We start from the raw sequence: 15280 nt of genomic DNA on the forward strand, positions 1-15280 counted from the left end.
ATGTTTTCCTTTAAGGTGTATGCATGTGGTTTAAACAGAATATCCCTTGGTTCATCTCTATGTTGGTTTGGTCTCAAAGGACTGACTATATGAGCTCTATTGAACGTCAATGATCCAGTTAGTTGTTCCAAGAAAAGTAGCACAAACAATTCTTGTAGCAGCTCCTCTAGTTTATTGCCCTCTACCGCTTCCTGCCGGAATTTCAACCGTAGGTTATCCATCTCGATCTGTTTTGAAGGTCCTCACACTTGTCACCCAACTCCGAGAGTGTGTTTTGCAGAACCCCTACTTCTGCTTATGCGGCGGGCACTTCTTCAGCCCGTCAACACTTCGTGCAACCCCTTCCCTGAGACCCAATATCTCATGGGCATGTTATCTTTTCAAACATCCTTTAAGATCTTCTTTAGTGAAGGCTACCGAGTGCCTTCGCCAACGGTAGGATTGTGATCCAGCGATATGATGGGTGTGGCGGTACCCCTCGGTCCTGAACAAATTTGCTGATACTCCCTTTTATCTGTTTACATGGTGCTTTGTTTGCTTTTCTCATCTGGAATTGTTTCTTCCTATTTAGCCACTTTTTAGATATCCCACTTTCGGGGCTGCAGGGTTCTCGTTGGCTAGTGCCACCAAACCCCACAGGTCCTATCCGTTGTCTGCTCCGAGTGGAACAAATCGGACATTCTAGTGCTTGCCATAGTGGAGAGTGGCTCTATGCAGCCTCATTGCATAGCCACTTTCTAATGTGGTCTGGAGTATGGCCCCAATCTTTAACCATCCTCAGACCACCATGCCTCTGGGGGTTTCACTAGCTGGGTTCCAGCTAAAACCTGCAATGGTTACTGCTATCACTTACACAACATAGCTCCAGCACCATCCACTCAGTGCCTCTCCTGCCCAGTTCGTCATCAGGGCATGCATCGAAGAGGGAGACGCATCGCCTTACTGCTTATGGTTGCAACGGCAGCCGACTCTTCTTTAAACCACTCCTTACTGAGCACTGTGCACTCCTCACAGCTCTTTCTCCCTTCAGTGGGCCCCTAGGATCTTCCTTGAGGCTCTCCTCCCTCTGCCTTTCACCTCCTTACCTCTGGCCGGCAGCGGGTGAGCTGGCAGCGCCCCTAGGCAGCACCTCTGAGTCTCAGAGAAGCTCGGGGTTCTCTGCACCTGAAATGCCTGTCTCTCTAGTCACCGGTGAGGCCAGCTTCTGCTCAGGGACAGCCTCTGCTATTCGCAGTCTCCGGCATAGAAGAAGATGGCACCCAGTGGCTCCAATCAGATAGTGTGAGCGCCAGGGAGTCCCCTGCTTATTCCCCCAGCCCTGTCATCAAGACGAGAGTCCTCGATCACCGACAGAGGGTCTCAATGTATGGGTCCTTTGACATGAGCGAGAGCCTTGTCAGTCGTAAGGGAGCCCCTATGGCCACCTTGGCAGACACAATTCCGTGGCCGCGCGACCGCCTTATCTGTCATCTTGGCTCCTCCTCCGACTGCACTATTTTTAATAGTGCACGGCAAAGTTCCAGATTTTACAACATGCACCCTAATAGGGTTTTATTGAGTGCCAATCTGCCCTTTGAATGGATTTAAATAAGTAATGTGGCCTCTTAATTTATTTTAATCTGCCAGGCAGTGTCCCCACATTTGCACCATGCTTTATCATAAAGGTGTCCTCTTAACTGTGAGCATATGCCATTTTTGGAACATATGAAACATTTGACAGTGCCCCACATGTATCCAGGGGTATGTTGCTTGGAACAGGCATATGTGCTGTAATCCCACTATTTTCTCAACAGATGTTTTACAGCTTCTTCTGACACAATTCCAGACAAACTTCATTACAATTAAATTTGCAGAGTTTGTAAATGGTGTGCCAAATACAACACACAGATTCATTTAATTGTTTTGGGGCCTAAATGTAAACATTCAGAAAATGCTACTTTGCCCAGCTAAGTCCCCAATATCACATATCAAGAGGTAGGGTGATCGTATTTGCATTCTTTAGCCCAATGAGTGCGGGCGCATCAGTGATGGGCCACCAATTGTTAGCGTGATGCAGCGAATCCTTAATAACATTGAAAGATGTGCCACTTAGTGCAATCTTTCCTGCAGCCAATTAATGCCCATCTGCAGGGAAGGCAAATTTTAATCATGTGCCTTACTGAAGAAACCAAACTGTGTTCCTCTTTCTTTTTTATCAAAGAGGGTCAACTTCAGGAAAATAATTTTTCAGAGGCTCCGGGCTTGCAAAATCTACTGGCCCACTGACATGGGTGAGGATATTTTATAAAGGGCAAGTACCATTTGCCTGTTACCTGAGCTTGCTGGCAAGTATGGGAATGTTTGAAACTTTTATTTGGCATTAACTGCAAACAACCTTTGTTTTCAGTAAATGGCAAATACAAGTTTCACTGTACATGGCTGGCCTTTGGGTGGCAGCATTGCACCAAATATGAAGTGTGCTCAAGATGACATGCCCTATTTTACAGAGAGCACTGGTAAATATTTTGGCACCGGTCACCATGTGGCGATTACATTTCTTTTATTTCGAGTATATGAACTAAGGAACTCGCCCTGCAGGTTCAGTGGGATTTTAAAGAAGTTGCAAGGACTGGAGATACTGGAAGCTGAGAGCATGTGTTTCTCCATTCTGGGACCTTCAAATTGTTCTACTAATATTCATGTGTTGATCCCTTCCACCCCATCCCATTCTCCCTCTATACTCCTTCCACTCTTCCTTGCAGCGAGCTCCACCTTGCTCCAGAAGCGGAAGGGGGCAAGAAGGAAAGCATTTCCCAGGACTTTGCTGCTCCACCTGTTCTCAGGCCAGCCTCTGAAAAGGATCTGCCATCATCCTGCCACCTAACTCTGCCAGCTGCCTCATCGTCTGTGCCTGCAACTCTGTCATGCCATTTTTCTCTCTGTTCAGCATCTTCTTCGCCATCGTCTCTGTCTGCACCTGCCTCTGTTTCTTTAAACTCCTCCCAGAATTCGGCAGCGTCTACCACCCCAAAGGTATCCCCAGCAACAGAGAGGATGCCTTATATACCCCATAGTCCATTTCACCTCTTCTCCTATGACTTTGACGATTCGCCCATTAAGGTGAAGGAAAGAGAAGCAAAGGCGACAGCAGAGAGCAGGTACATTGAGCCTTTCTGTTTCCAAGTGCTCACTCCCAACCCCCCACCCCATTTCTGTTTCCTTTGCTTCACATGTCACTTTCAGAAAATATGCATAGCCGTACCAATGCTAGACCCATCTTCTCTGTGTGAATTAAGAATTTATGGTACGTATGAATATCGAGATTTCTGGAGTAGTTCACTATGTAGGTATTATTGTGGTTCTATACAATATATGCTCTCTTGGTCCATTAAATTGTGCTTTTAATGACCATGCCAAGTGGTTGCTGGTGTATAGAATTATGTATAGGATGTCATGACGTAAGCCTGCGGGTAGGTGATTTTAGTGCTTCATACATTGGGCTCTGGTACCTATAGACCTTTCCATCTCATACCTGTGCAGGTTATGATCACTTACAAAGATGCATATCCCAGTACGACTTTTCTCTTATTCTTATATCACACCGATGCACCTTGGCTCCTCAACTCAGGGTTCTAACCCTTGGCCTTCAAAATCAAGACAAGATCAGAAGAAGTGGCTATGTATTTTCACACTAGGAACACCACTGTTTTGCTTTGATAGTGCCAAACAAACACCATAGTTGTGTAGACCCTAGTTGGCACCCTTCAGCATATTCAAAACACAGGCAATGAATGTACGTCCATCTATAGCATGTTAAGCATTACTTAAGCAATGGGTATATGACAAGCTGGCATTGATATGGAAATTCTGACAAATAATGCATCGTTCCTTAAATCTCCTGATTATGCATGCTGAAATAGGGTACATGAGTGTGCAAAGCAATTCATCAGCAAAATGAGTATTTGTTAACAGCAGCAACAAGCTTATTTTGCAGCTTGTCCTGCAGGTGTGTCTCGGCGAAATGTGAGGGTTATTTTTCTAGTCGCAAGCCCACCTGCTCCTCCATGATTCCGGTTTGTTAGTTGCCACGATCCTTCCTCACAACAAAAGATGCTACGATGGATGGGCAAGACTCCTGTTTGCAAGCAACGGATCCTTGACCATTAATAAAATATATGGGGCTTTGGCACAAAAACTTTGCACCCGTGCATGTTGAATGTTGCATGGTATTAGCACTGGCGAAAAAGGTGGCTTGGTCCACAAAACATGTTCTTTCAATGCATGTTTGCCCTGCTGCTAATAGCGTTTTAGCACTGGAGCAAGCATTGCACCGCTGCAAACATGCACTGAAAGAATATTTTTTCTATACTAGAGCAAAGTTTTCCTGCTGGTAATACCGTGGAAATTGCACTCAACACCAGTGCAACATTTCTGTAATATGGCTCATGTAGTGCTTTCAACCATTGCATTGATGTGTGCCAAAGCAGACCGACCCATTTCTCTGAAAGGGTACTACCTAATGAAGTTCAGCCAAAAGCAGGTGCACTGGTTTCGGACGATATGTCCGAATACAAATTACTGACCCCAACAAAAGACCTAAAACACACACCACGAAAAGTTCTAACTACCAAAAGTTCGAACTTTTCGTGGTATGTGTTTAGGTGTTTTTGTGGGGTCGTATGGCGCTGGTGGGTGTGCCCCGCAACCCCCGCTCACTGAAGGGAGCAGGGGTTGCGGGGGACACAGCCACCCACCAAAAGAAAAAAAAAGAAAAAAGCCATGGGCTGTGGGGGTGTCCCGCAACACCCCTCTCACTATACAGTAAAGTGAGCAAAGTGTTGCAGGGAACACCCCCGCATCTCACCCGAGCAAAAAAACAAAAAAAAAGCTGGGGGCTGCCGGGGTGTCCCCCGCAACACCCAGCTCCCTACACTGTACAGTATAGTGAGCGGAGGTTGCGGAGGACACCACTGCAGCTGCCCAAAAAAAAAAGAAAAGGACCCTGCGCGCCGGTTCCCAGTCATGGAAGAGAAAGGAAACCGGCGCTGCAGGAACACAGTGCGAAGGAAGGAAAGGTAAGTAGGGTGGTGGTGGTGTGGGTGGGGGTGTGTGGTGGGTGTGTTGTGGGTGGGGGTGTATGTATGGATGGTTTTCTGTTGGATGTTTGCATGGGAAATGTACGAACATTTGTAGTGCGTACATTTCCCATGCGATTCCGCGACGGAAAACTCACGTAGATCCGCAGACATGCGCAGATCAACTCAAACACTGAACATATTTAGCAAAAAAGCTGACTATACCGGATGCGAAGGCAGCCTTACTGGATGTTGAAATGTAATAAGTGCTTAATTGAGAAAGGAACTTCTAAGCATTACTAACAGTCAGATGGAGGCAATGCCGCATGTTTGCTAGTAACTCATAGATTACTTGCCAGAGGATTTTTCACGTGTAACTCGCGCCTGAGAAAGTGATATAAGCTGCCAGTGACACACAAGATCTTGACCGATCCTGAGAAACCTGCCTCTGCATATAGGACTCGTGTCTATTTGTAGGACCTTTTGTTTCACTGGTTGGCTATAAATGTTAGTGGTGCACCTACGCCAGTGGAGACGGTTAATGGATCCAATTCATCTATGAAATGCAGATGTTTTCCACAACACAGATAAAACCACAAAAGCGGTACTCTGCGCTTCCTGGAATGATTGTTCATCTTTGTTTTACCAGAGTGCACTGCGCTCATATCTTCAGCCCTGGCGAATTCATAGTCAAATTGTGCAGTAACCAAACCTAAAAACTGGCTGTTCTTTAGATCTGGGATCTAATCTGAAGAAGTGCTTATTTAGTGAAATGTAAACCACTTTTTCAGATACACAAAATGTCTATGAAAAAAAAACAAATGTTTTCACAAGCCATTGTTTATGCATTTAACATGGGAAATTTTGAAAAGCACCAAAATGCCAGTGAAAATCTCCTGCCACCGGAAGAAAACCTGTTGTTGCAGCACACTAATGCTTGCCCAACTCCTGCACCGCCGTGTAAGAATTCACTTCATGTTGTCTTTGCCCTCAATGCCAGCAAAACATGCAATGCTACAGTAAGGAACCATGTCCTTGTTTGGCCGCACAAATGCCACCACCCACCATGTCAGAACATGCATCATGTTGACTGCCTTTAACTCCACTAAAATATTCAATGACACAGTAAGAAAACATTTACTTGCAGTCTGCACAAGTGCCTCCACCATCCCCATGTAAGAATACACATTATACTGGCCTTGCCCCTTATGTGAATAAAGAATGTCATGACACGGAGGGAAAATGTCCAGGCTGCCTGCCCCGTTGTGGTAGAACCCCCCTCCATATAATAACATAAATCAAGTTGGATTTGGCCATCATCCAATGCCCACGCATTCATTCATTCTCCTTCAACCACACACCCAGTGGCGGATGGTGAATGTTTAATTGGAAGGGGGCATAACAATTTCCCAGAAATAAGCCAGAGTTACTGAGGGTTTAGAGGGTGCTCCCCTGATGAGAGAGGATTTTGAATAATGTGGCTAAAATGGTGCATTATACAGCACACTTTCTGTAAATAAGTGGTTAAAAGCGAGACTGTTAGCAATTGGTTTTGTAGGATCACTCCAATCCAAAGATCCAATAGATGCTATTCACCAACAATGCACAGGAGCATTTCCCAGCAATGATGCCTTTGCCCACAATATATGCCAATATAAAAATATTTTCACACTGGCTGTGCCCATACAAGTCCATGATGGTTGCACCAATAAATGCCAGTATCCCTCTGCCAATGTGTGGCAGTATCTCCACACAAGGACATACTCCTGTCAGCTTTGAATACAAAATGCCATGCCACACACACAAAATGACCCAACTGGCTGCACCAAAATGCCAGTCTAGCCATGTAACAACACTTATCATGCTTACTTTATCATAGATGCCTAGAAATAAATGCCATGTCCCAGTAACATATATCTTGACTGACTGCACCGAAATGCCAGCCTAGCCACATAACAACACTCATCATCCTCGCTTTATCATAAATACGTAGCAAACAATGCCATGTCACTGTAACAAATGGCTAGACTGGCAGCAACCAAATGCCAGTTTTGCCAGGTAATAACACACTGCTTGCTTTATCATCCACAAAATAATTCGCTCCACGTGGTAATAGAAAACACAGCTTTGCATGTGCACATGTATATATACAAACATACACCATAAACATGCAAGACCCTCACACACGCACTTACAAAAAGTGTTTTTTCTTACCTGCTGTTTCTGGAATCCATCTTCCCTGAGGGACTCCTCTCCAGAAAGAATGTCTCCAGCTCCTGCTTCCACCATACCAACAGGAAGCAGGGAGAGCTTCCTGGTTCCTGTAATGCGCAGTGGAGCAGGAGCACCTCATTCCCACACCGCAATTTTCTTTCTGTAGTTGGAATACACGCACACCATCTTCAGAAAGAAATGATCTGACTCCAGAAAGACTTACGAAAGAAATAATGTATTTCTGATGCTTGACACCCTCCCACCTCCAGGACATGGTGAGGTGGGGTCTGCTGCTCTGCAAGGCCTGCAGAGGCCCCTACTACACCAGTGCTCTTGGTGCCATCTTTATCATCCCTAGTGGTTGAACATGGAATTGAAACAGACTTCTGCCATGCCCCTTGTTTTCAAGAGAAGGGCTTAGAACATGTTTGTCATTTGGCGCTACTTTAAAAGTCACCTCCCTTGCACTCACATCTACAAAGACCAGGAAGAGGATTTGGAGGAAAGGAAGAGCAGCATAGAAATAAATAGCCCACTAAAAGATGATCCTGACCCAATCCCACTGGTGGCACGCACTGCAAGCTATTTTGCAGCATTTCTCCAGTGAAACCGTAACCAGGCAAAATGTCACATAAGCATAGTGACAGGAACCATTTCTGACTTCGCTGCAGGGTGAGTGGAAATGCAGAATGGCTTGGCCTTCATTTTGAAATTTGGAATTGGACACATGAGGCTCAGAGATAGCTCTCTCTCTAATTCTAGCAAAATTCAAAATAGAAGCCTCCAAGGTTAGGACACGGATAGCGTGATGTTTCTTATCAGAAAGTGTGCATTTTGGCTGGAGCCCACCTTAGTGATGTTCCTCTGCTGGTTTCTCAGTGCCTCAGCATGGCATGCCTATCCACAGATTCCCCCGGCACCCACTAAAGCGGCTGTAATCTGGCTGAGGTTGCAGATTTAACCCAGAATGATTAGGGGAGGGTCTGAGGAGTGTCACAAGGAAGTGGCAGTGGGTCTTGTACCAAAACCATCTGTGGCTGCTGCAGCCCCACAGAGTGGAGAACGCTTGACTCACCCACTTACCTGCTGCTGCAAAAAAGGGATCCTCAATAGTGTTTATCAAGAGCTGACATGAATCATGATGACTCATGGTTTTTGTTCGCTTAGATAGGATATAATTTGGTGAGGCAAGAAGACTGCCTCCTTGACACACTACAGAAGGAGTAGAGATTCAGAAGTAGGTTAGGAAGTGGGAACACATTTTTGGAGTGTTTGAATGTTTTGGAAATTGTACATTTAATTGAGCCTGCTTGATGGGTAAGGCCTACGGTGCCTGTGGTCAATATCTGTTGAAGAGGGTTGATTAGGGAGAGAGAGTTTAGGAGAAAGGAGGCGCAGGAAGGGTATAGGACAGTGAGGTTGAGAGCAAAGGAGGTTCAGAGGGAACGCGATGGTGAGTAAACTCAGATACAATCAGTCATTCATGGAGAGACATCTACCATATTTTCAGTAGGTAGAAGCGGGTGAGGATCTCTGTAAGTTGTAGAGAGTGTGGGTAGCAAAGTTGAGGACTTTGTCCAGAGGGAGGAAAGAATAGGTAGGAAGGCCAAGGAGTATCCTTGAGTAGTAGTCAAGTTTTCTGAGCATAAGTGTGGAGAGTAGAGTTTGTGTAAGTGGTTAGTAGGAAAAGGATGAATATTTTCAAATGTTGAGGATGTTAATACGAGCAACAGAGCCAGTGGTAGTGATGAATGGTTGCAGTCGTAGGTCACCATCAAAGAGGACCCCAAGCCTGCGAGCCTTGGGTGAGGGAACAACAAGGTCAGGTGGAAAGGAGATAGAAGAGAGGAGGGTAGGAATGGCATTGGAAGATGCTTTTGAAGAGTTGAGCATTCGGCAGAGGAGAGCCATCCAGTGATGAAATGCACTGAGACAGTTTGTAATCTGTTCTAAGATGGCTGGGGTGATGGAGGGAAATGGGAAACATATATGAGAGTCATCAGCAAAACGTTGATAGTGAAAGCTAAAGGATGGGATAGCTCTTTCTAAGGCAGAGGCATAAATGGTGAAGAGCAACGGTCCAAGGACTGGTCCTTGGGGGACGCCGACAGGATGAGGTGTGGGTCAGAGGTTTGCAAGTTCCGAAGAAATTTTAAAGGATTGATCTTCGAGGTAGGAGGTGGTCTAAGGTCTAGGAGAGTGAGGAGGAGGGAGGAGTGGTCAACAGTGTCGAAAGCGGCACACAGTTCCAAAAGGAAGAGGATAGAAGAGAGTTTGAAGTGGTAAGCATTAGAGAGAAATTGCATCAGTGCAGTCTCGGTGGAGTGTTTACCATGGAATCCAGATTGAAGGGGACCTCTAAGGCCATTATATTCAAAGTACCTTGTGATCCGGCCAAAGACCATCCACTCAAGGTCTTTTGAACAATTGGGAAGGATGGAAACAGGGCAATAGTTGGCTAGAACATTTGAGTTAGCAGAGCATTTCTTCAATAGATAGTTGAAGATTTGAAGGAGACAGGGAAGAGGCCATAGGGGAGAGATGGTTAAAGAGCCCAGATATCTATGTTATGTTATGTTATATGGCATTTGTAAAGTGCCTACTGCCATTGGTATGGCCTCTAAGTGCTTTGGGGATGAATGCCCTTCATAGGACCATGGTCTGAGATGTGAGATATGAAGGAAAGATTCTAAAATGCGTGTGCCCATTTTTAGCCAAAGGTAAGTAGGGAGTGGCTACGTCCTTAATAGCCCATAGAAATCAGATGAGGCGATGGGTGCTGTGACAGACTGTCAGGGGAGTAGGAGAGTCATGGAGACTGATTATGTGCACAGCTGGACAAAATTCTTTCCTGGGACTCAGCTGCCTTCTATTGGAAGTAGTGGTGTGTGTTTAGGTAGGTGAAGCAGAGCAGTGTTTATTGCAGGTGTTTGGGGGCGGGTGGCTGTTCCCCGGGAGGGGTACCGCTATGTTCCAGTGTGATGGAGTGCTTGGCATTCCAGTGAAGCAAATGATTAGACCAAGGTCTTGCGGAGCTTACTATAAGGCCTAGCTGAAATATGTGGGGCTAGGTTCCACCTTGTCGACTCATCAGGTGCTACCACATTCCTGTCAGGGGAGGGTAATAGTTTGCAAGTGATGGCCAAGTGATTAGGACTATTTCGGGAGCACCGTGACTTGGCACTGCACAAAATGGGTGCAATTCAGTAAGAGGTAGGGGAGAAGTAGAGGATTGGGGAGGGAGAGAGAGGAGGGCTGTGAGAGTGTCGTGAACTTTCTAGTGATTTTAGAGGAAAGGTAGTGAGCAAGGTCATTAGCAGAAAGGGAGGAGGCGAAGGATAGTGGCTTGGGAGGTGTGAGCAAAGATAGGAAGGTAGATAAAAAATTAACATTTGTGTTGTTAATTGTGATGGTTAGAGAATAGCTTTATGAAGTAGGAGGATTGGCAGAGTCCAGTGCAAAGTTTAGGGCAGCAAGGGCCTTTTTGTATGGTATGAGTAAGGTAGGTTTCCATCTTTTGTGCAAGCATTATAGCATCATAGGTCACGGTGCAAGTTTCTTATTGTGGGTCTGAATTTCAGAGATGATCCAAGACTGAGGACGGGGTCAGGAAGGTGTGAATTTGTGAGCAGTATAGTGTTGGTCAAATGGAGTCATATGTACATAGTGAAAGTCAGAGAAAGCACGGTCAATAGAAGAGGCATGAATATGGGGAAGAGACAGGATAGAGGACCTCACATCATCAAGGTGAGGGACAAGAAACCATGCCTGTCCTCTTAGTCATTGAAGAGGGCAGATGAGAAGTAGACATTGGAGGGACCAAGATATTAAAGTGAACATTGGAGTGATCATAGATAGAGGGGTCAATGGAGAGGTTAAAGAAAGATAGTGAAGTGAAGAAAAAGACATGGTCAAGAGAGTTGCCACCAGAGTGGGTAGGCTGGTCACGCATGGAGTAGAGGAAGTGGTCAGATAGGAGGGATTTAAGTTCAAGGCAAGTGGCTGCAGATGGCTTGGTGAAGTTAAGGTCCCCCAGAATGACAAAGTGGACGTTGCTAAGGAGTGACTCAAAGAGATGGGTCAGATCAGGGAAGAATGAGTTGAGAGAACCAGGGGGTTGATAGCCAAAACAGTAAGAGGTGTTAGAGGGAAGAGTTGAATAGTAGGATTTAGAAGTAGTTGAAATTCCTAAGTGAAAGAGTTGTTGTCAGATTGGGGTAGAGGGACAGGAATAATTGATGAAGTTGTTAGAATTATGGGTACCAAAGATGACCAGAAACAAAAGGTGAACATACTTGGTTCCTTTGCTTTTCACTGCACCTCCAACTCTCCCATATGGTGTGTAAAATATGTCTAAATGATTCCCGGCATGATCGGTACCCAGTCAATTTATCGAAACCATCACAGAGTGGTACATAACAGAGCGGACTATAATACAAAAAATACCAAAAACATTAAATAAATATATAAAGCACATTGCGGTCAAGTTTAAAATGGGTCGGGATGTATTTGGGGTGGCGTTATAAGGGTGGAAAATCAGGGGGTTTGGTGGGAACCCCCCAAATTAAAAAAAGAAATGTGGTGGTTTTTGGTGTTTTGACCGCGATGAAATGTGCCACTCTGTAATGTCCGTCAGTAAAATCTCATATAACCGCATGATCAAGTATAGGGGAGCAAAGCCTGCTCCCAAAGCGGCTGCTCTTGCCCATGTCAAGGCAGTGCATTGTACTGTTATAGCTTGGGATCCAGCTGCAGACCTCGAGAGTCACTCCGGTTCCCTCGAGAGTCACTCCGGTTCCCTCGATATCCACAAAAGATCCATTTGCTTTCATTGCACCTACATGGCGATGATTGGCTGAGGAACTTGTTATCCTGAAAGCCTTAAATGATTGCAGCATTCAACGACCAGAGCTGGACATCTATACTGAAAAGAAATAACCATAGCGAGTAAAGACTATTGGAAGGAAGGCCTAAATGAATTGGTAAGCCGTGTGTAGGCACGAGGAAAGCCCTGTTCTATGTTCCCCTTGGCCTAGATGATTGTTTAGGTGAGTGTGTACAATTACTTAGCACGGGGGTCTGTTCCTGAAGTTATTTTCACCATTGATGGGAAATCGTCGTTCCAGTTTAGGGACATGATTACCCACAGTGGCCCCTTTTCTTGTAATTATAACCCTGCTATGTTCTCTAGAACCCCAGGAAACATATGCATGTCGTATGTTGCACATAGACGCGGGACTGCTGACATAATGCAGAAGAGGCATTATACTGACATGATGACAGTCCAGGCAGACTACAGGATCAATAGTTCGCACGGCTAAGGAGAGCGCTAAAGTTTCCATCTTCCACCTCACGTGAACCCAACGCCTTAAGCCACATTTTTTTCCAATTTCTCTAGAAGCATGGAATAGTAAAACTTGGAAATGCCTCCGGAAAAGGGAGTCAGCTCATTCTCGTGTACCTTTTTCAGGTTTCAAGTCCAAACCAACTCCGTTTGAAGCCGCCACGTGCAAACAATCTGTGCAGCGCTGTTGCGAGGGCTTATCACTTCTTACGAAAATTGAAATGCAAAGCATTGGCTCTTTAATCTCGATGCAAGAATGGACGAGCGAGCAACCTCCGCAGACCCGTGTCTGCCGGTCAGATGGCAATTTAAATCGTGAGTTACCCCGTGCACCAGCCTGCTGTAAGGCCAGTTTGAAGGAAAAAATAAGCCCGCCTGCGCAAAGCTTGCTGAAATCTGGAGCTAGATGAAAGGTATTCAGACACACTCTATTGTGTGAAGACGTGAGGAGGAAAATAATTTTTTTTAGCCCGAGTGCCCACACCTTGCCGGGCCAGATTGCTAGGACTAAATAACATGTTTTTTACTTTCGGGTCTGGAACTTTGAGGTTTAGAGTTTTCAGCGCAGTCTGTACCTTACATAATCTACAATAGTTGGTAATATTTCTAATCAGACCCCACCTCTGTAGAGGGCTGAGCGAATTAAATTTGAAACTCATTAAGATAGATCAAAACCCTCTGGAATCTCACAATATATTCAGGCAGGGAGTCATCGGATTTTTGAAATGTACCATATTCAGAATATAATGTATACCTCGAATTTGTCTCATGAACCTTGCACAAATCAAATAATTAAAAAAGATGTAAGTGCTTCAGGATTATCAATTAAGGGACTTCTTTCCAGATACATTTGAACTAGCAATGTGTCACACTCATCAATACATTGATAGAGAGGTACACTTTGCTGAGCTTTCACAAGAACTTATAGACCTGACCTTTAGCTACGCATTCTGCATCTTAAGGACACTCAAAGGGTTAATTTCCATGCAGTGTGGTGTAATCAGAACTGTGGCTGCAGTGGCATCAATGTAAGAGATACATTTCTTCACATGCACAGAGAGCCAACTAGCTACCGAGCAGACGTCCAAATAGTTCTTGTTTAAAATAGCCACATATCAATAGGCCAGACTAGCAACCTACCTGTATGCTTTTTGCATCTGCATTTCTTTCTATGCATTTCCTCTACTAGTGTCTTGTTCAGTGTGTGTGGATGTTCGCACATAGCCGTCCAGACTGAAACACCTGACGTACCTCAACAACCTGTGCCACTAGTATACAGCGACCACCTTCCGAAACGAACCCGGTATAGCTGGCCGTGCGTAGATTCTCACAACAATAGCAATCTATCTCCAACCCTCAACAGCACCTACCCATGTGTCTAACCTCTCTTGGGCTGCTTAGTGGAGCCTTGCCAGCCACGCAAGTCTTAGAACGGCAATATGCACACATGCATCTCCTAAACTGAACTCCTTAGAATCTCCAACCACATTGACTACGGTCACCAAGGGCATTTAACCAAAAAAAGCGCATTGAGGCACACAAGTGGGGAAAGAGTGCTATATAAATAAGCAAATACCATACAATATATATTTATCAGCACAGAAAGGCTTATGCAGACATCTTAGAAGTCACAGCATCACACTTGTCCTTCCAATCAGAAACACATTTTTCTTCATATGTTGGGTTGGCTTTGAGAGCGAGAGAACGAGAGATCAGACTTTGAGATATGACTAAATAATATCAGATGCCTTTACTTTGCAACACATTGTAGACACCTTTCATAGAAAACTAACATTTCTGCTGCCATTTAGCCTGGGATTAGGTGTGGTACGTCACTGAGAAACACCCACACTTACGCATGCCATCCTAATAACTGATTTCAAGGACAGAAAGAGCAATGTCATGTTCCAAACATTTCGGGGGTTGAGCTTTTGGGAATCTTATAATTGTGAGACTAGGGGGTTCATGTTGTGTGCACTCTCAAGAGTCTTCGGGAAGATATCTCTATCTCCGAAGCGTTGCTGCTGATCTTGCGTGAGGTTGCATGAGGATGATGTGGTTGACGGCTGAAACCTGGGGACATCTCCCATATCCCGCTCTATCACCGCAATATGTTGTCAGGAATTTAGTGACAGACAGCAAATTGAGAGCACATATGAATGTTATACAAAGAAACCTGTGCATCCAGGGAGGTGGGAGCACTGTGGGTGTTATGAATTGCTCTATCCATGTACAGAAAAGGTGAAGCTCCGAACATGTGAATATCAGAAACATGTTTTTGTCATATTCAGCAATGTGGCAGGAATTACTGCAATGGTAAGGTCGTTAAAAAGAACCAGTAACTTAATTAAAGATTGTGTGCTAGGTGACCGCTGTCCAAGTTCGTTGTTTCGAGACACATTCTGGGTCCTCTACCGCATATGAAGGTCAGCCAGAACACAATAGAGCCTAATGGCAAGGGCTCTAACGCTATTAGAGTATGCGCAGAAGGAAAAAGGTGCAGCCTCACCTAGGGCTTCCTGTGACACAGCTTGTCCATGTCTTCTCGACCAGTGCCCAGTTTGTACACATCACAAAGGCAAGCTTGATTGCTGCATTTGCAGATGGTTAGAGCCACCATTGCAAGCTTGCTGATTACCTAAATAAGTGGAAGCTGCGAGATGAACAA

At 45.1% G+C, this 15280-nt stretch overlaps 1 protein-coding gene across 6 annotated transcripts in view; it reads left to right on the forward strand.

Moving 5' to 3' along the window:
* The window catches only part of FHOD3 (formin homology 2 domain containing 3), a 1524242-nt gene that overhangs the window by 1214526 nt on the left and 294436 nt on the right, over positions 1-15280 (forward strand). For 2 of the 6 annotated variants that reach the window (XM_069620636.1, XM_069620637.1), the window contains exon 12: positions 2742-3137. The exons of the other annotated variants lie outside the window; for them this stretch is intronic. In XM_069620636.1, coding sequence (XP_069476737.1) covers positions 2742-3137 — 396 coding nt within the window. The remainder of the gene's footprint in view (positions 1-2741; positions 3138-15280) is intronic. 6 annotated transcript variants of the gene reach the window in all.

Source organism: Ambystoma mexicanum, chromosome 5q (genome assembly GCF_040938575.1).
Source record: "Ambystoma mexicanum isolate Mex_15411 chromosome 5q, UKY_AmexF1_1, whole genome shotgun sequence".
NCBI lineage: Eukaryota > Metazoa > Chordata > Amphibia > Caudata > Ambystomatidae > Ambystoma > Ambystoma mexicanum.